General features: G+C 46.9%; 1 protein-coding gene across 1 annotated transcript; it reads right to left on the reverse strand.

Annotated features, from left to right (window-relative positions):
* Positions 1–422: 422 nt before the first annotated feature.
* Positions 423–4,091, reverse strand: LOC128713845 (anoctamin-10). The gene is made up of 6 exons (XM_053808716.1): positions 4,076–4,091; positions 3,227–3,617; positions 1,960–3,157; positions 1,513–1,892; positions 1,267–1,441; positions 423–497 (listed from the first exon to the last, which is right to left on the reverse strand). The coding sequence occupies exons 1-6, from the start codon at positions 4,089–4,091 to the stop codon at positions 423–425; spliced, it is 2,235 nt and encodes a 744-aa protein (XP_053664691.1).
* Between the last annotated feature and the right edge of the window lie 215 nt (positions 4,092–4,306).

Consider the following 4,306-nt stretch of genomic DNA (forward strand, 5'->3'; position numbering starts at 1 on the left):
AAAATTGAGGAGGCGCCCAGTACGTCACTCATGTAAGCAATTGTATTTGTTACGGTTGGTGTTCGTTTTTTATAGGTGCGATGAGATGAGTACATCAATTATTTGTTTGTGATATTTGTCATCGTCACGAGCGAACAGAAGCCTGGAGCACTTGTAGTTCACGTAAAACCGTGGATGGAATTTCAATTGATTATTTGCCTGATTACCAATAATTTCGTTCAACAACAATCCACAAAAAAGCGGTATATGATTAAATTGGTAACTGAGCTTTATTAAATTCTATCTACCAAACAAATCGGACATAAATTACGTATCGTCCATATAAAACCGCACCCTTAACGTTGGTTAGCGAACCAAAAGAATTTAATGACTTAACTGCATAGCGGTCTTTTTTCTCCATTTGCAGTCATGATTAGAGTTTCTTAGTTCAGCATCGAATGCGTATCGTATACGCTACGAAACCTGCGAAACAGCACGTTGCGAGATCGTTGTGCATTCTGTAAGTAACAATGGGTGAGCCATTTTACAAACCCTTACCCTATGAACATGCTTCTTCCTCTCGATTTTAGTAAATTTTGACCACGCAAAGACACACACACGAACACACGTTTTAAAAATCAGCCTTGAAAGCGTACCTATTTTGAGTTATTGGCTGGGCAAAGTTTTATGTATCGATTGAGTTTTTTCGTTTGCACTGAGGTAGAGGCGTTTTAAAATGGCTTCTTTGATTGTAGAAATTAAAACTTAATCGCACCTACTGCGCTTTATCAGTTAATAAAAAAAAAAACAGAACACATCACTCATGTTACTTGCTGGCTGCTTCACTGTTTAGATTAATGGCACTTTGTGGCATTCAAGTAAGCGTTAATAGGCAATCGATTATTGCTTCCATCGTGTTGATCACACAATGCTTAAACCATAGTCTACAGTACAGGCAGAAACGGATCTACGGATGATCTACGGGGGTTTGTTTGCTGCAGTTCTCGATGTGTGTGTGTTGTGTGTATGATGAGATGGCTATTGGGAGAGAAAATGTTTCAATGGTGGCGGAGTCCAGTACGGAAGATGAACAGTGCTTGCCGTATCGTATTCTATTCCTACAAAGTGAAGTAAAACTTGATCGTTAGCGATTGGTGTGTTTGATGTATCGATTGCTTTGTTCCTGCTAGATAATAGTTGATAGTTGGAAGTAGTAGAAACGTTGTTATAAAGGCAGAAAGAAAAACGCACACTCGGCTAGCTCTAAATGAAGGGTCACTTTCGTACCTCTCGTTTCAGTGCTTGGCGCGATTCGTGTTCGGCCTTTGCCAATGCCACACGCACCCAGTGCGGTGTATCCGGGATGGCTTTGTAGATGAACCAGGTTAGCCCAAGCAGCACATGTTCGATAATCAGGAAGGTAAGTGTGTACGCCTCACGGCTGAAACCGGCACCAAGCTCACTACAATGGAACGGAAGAACACGATAGTGTTAACGCAACAGCCTACGCAGGAGACACTTTGGACGTCTTACCGCATATGAGGCGAAAGGTAGAGAATGCCACAGTTGGTCAGTATCGAGATCACGGCCAGCGTTTCGAATGCCAGCTGCCAGGCACCGATGTTTTTCGTACGGCGTGCGAACGGTCGCTTGAAGAAGCTGCACAGCTTGTACGCATCGAGCCGTATCTCGATCACATTGTTCAGAATGGCCCAGAAAGCCGTCAGGGGAGCCACCGAGGAAAACAACACTACGTACCCGAACTGTATGTACAGCTCCAGGTAATCGTCGTACGTGTTGTACTCTTCCAGGATCGTTTCCTTGCGGTTCTGTAGTACCCGCGGATCATCGTCGTCCAGCGAATGCAGTCCCATTTCGTCGTACGATTCGTGTGCTTGCTTCAGCTTCTCGTACTACAAAAAAGGAACGCAACAAAAGACGTAGTAGAATCAACTCCACCCACAACCGAAACATACCTACATTTGACTTCACAAACAGTCGTACAATCTTGAGGCCAACCTTCTTCTTCAAGTAGGGGTACAGGTTTTCGAACACATTCTGCAGGAACTGTAGTACGATCAGCTGCATCATCAGCTGTGTTCTGAGCATCTTCATGTCCTGCAGTATGAACGCGATGTAGAACAGACAGAGGAAATTGTTCACAAACTCGAGCACGATCAGCTTGTTCACACGGTGCCGCTCGTACTGGCTTTGCGTGCGATGGTTCTCCTTATCGGTGAGGTACGTCGCTAGCCGATCGTACGCCAGCGTCGATACGGCAATGTAGATAGCGTTCACCACCGACGGCAGGTACATAATGTACGCATCCGGGCCAAACAGTACGGCTAGTTCCGCCTCGACGTAAAACTGAAAGATCGTTACAAACGCGGCAATGCCCATGCACAGCAGGATGATCGGTGCCGTTACGCAGTACATCTGGACGTACGTTTTCCACTTTGGGTACTGGGGCGTCCACTTGCCGGTGATGGGATCACGCGCAAGCTTCCCGTAATAACCGGGCCGTGGTTCGTCCAGATTCGTCATCGTGATCGTACCCCAGCGATACGCGTGGGATGAACTTTTGCGCTTCCACAGCTCCAGAAACACCTTCATCCAGACGACGTAGAACACGCAGAAGAACGGTACGGTTTCCGTTTCCTCCGATAGGCCGAGCTGCAGAAAGCCGAACACCGTTGGCACAACGAGCGCGTACGTGTAGAACCCAAGGAAGGAAAAGTACATCCCGACACTCTCACCGAAGTAGTCGCGAATCTCATCGATCGGTTGAACGCGCGTCGGTTTTATCCATCGATGGCGTAGCTCTTTCAACGTTCGCTTATCGTGCAGGGAGTACAGATTGCCGATTAGCTCCGCACTCTGTGCCGCCTGTATGATCGATTGACCGTGGTAAAGTATGGTCTTGGTGCCCGGTATCCGATGCTCGTCATCGGCCGCCTTGATCGATTCCAGCGCATGCTTGATAATTATCTGCCGATCGGCTGGCGTTAGAATGTCCTCCAGCGCCATTCCTTCGTCGTAGAAAAACTCATCCAAACAGGCAACGTTAAAGTTGCGGATGATGCCGGATTTGGTGCGCTTCATGAAGCCCATATCGTCCGCAATCTCGAGCAGCTTCATGTGCGTGGCGGAGATGTGAAATATGATCGTTTGACTATCTCTAAAAAGGAGATCCAATGCGTATTAGACAAGAAAATGTTAGATAACTAGAAGACCCACAGCTACCTACTTGCTTAGCGGTTCTTTTCGTACGAGCAGTTCTAAACCTCCGTCAACCCGGCGCCCGCGGATCTTGTCCATGATCCATTGGATCGCTTCAATCGGAGCGCTTTCGCCGAACTCCAGCACCATAAGGCTTTCCCCGAACGGCGTTTGTTCATCCGGTGGCTGTGCCTTTTCCTGCCGGGTGACTTTCGATTGGGTGAAACGCACCGTGCCCTTCCGTTGCCGCAGCTCATTTAGCTTGTTCTGCTCGCCGTTGTGATCCATCTGTTCTAGCAGGTTTATTTGGGAATTCCGTTGCAGCAGCGATGGAATGGTCGGACGTCGCGGTAGTCCAATCTCTTCTGCCAGTTCTTCCTCGTCGTTTTCCGCAAAGTGTAGGTTGGGAATTAGATTTTCTGGAAGTGATCGTAGACAACGAATTAAATGAGATATTTGGAATTGAATTAAGGTCAGGTAACGAAACAGGGGAAAATAGACATTAGAAAGATGTGTGCTATTACTGGAACAATGTTGCTATAGTAAGGAACTATTTGGCTCTACCAGGTTTGGTGCTCAAGTGCTTCGGAAGGATGGAAAGTTGCACAACACAGTGACACTCGCATATGTACGCCAAACACTACGTACTGATACGTTCGGTTCCTTTCCGAAGAAAGGATGAATCACCAATGGATTTGGTGGATCGTTTTACATTCATCGCCATCAGCTGACCGACCCTGTTGGAAGCTACACAACACACGAAACGGTACCATTTGCGGACATTTTCAGTTGAGTTGGGTCGTATCTCCGATAAAGTGGTTGAAGATTTACACCACTCAAGCCATAGAATGATACAGAGCATGATTGATAACCTTACCCTTAATGTCTTCCATGTTCGCTACAGCCGGCCGATCTGCTGATCCGCAACGGTTCACACAGTGTTAGTGCCCCTTTCACACCTGTTCTGCACAGATGTTTTTTTGCCTTCGTACATCACAAACACAAGGCCGGCTATCGGGGACGGTAATGTATCAATGTCGCCACATCACACGGTGACGATCGACGCGGCTACTGGTTGATGCTAACAAAACAGCACAAAATAAAGTAA

This window comes from Anopheles marshallii, chromosome 3 (genome assembly GCF_943734725.1).
Source record: "Anopheles marshallii chromosome 3, idAnoMarsDA_429_01, whole genome shotgun sequence".
Classification (NCBI taxonomy): Eukaryota; Metazoa; Arthropoda; class Insecta; order Diptera; family Culicidae; genus Anopheles; species Anopheles marshallii.

Coding starts and splice junctions, on each gene's coding strand:
- LOC128713845 (XM_053808716.1), bottom strand. Junction 1,893..1,959: donor GACTGTTTGTGAAGTCAAAT/GTAGGTATGTTT, acceptor CCTTTTTTGTAG/TACGAGAAGCTGAAGCAAGC. Junction 1,442..1,512: donor TACCTTTCGCCTCATATGCG/GTAAGACGTCCA, acceptor GTTCCATTGTAG/TGAGCTTGGTGCCGGTTTCA.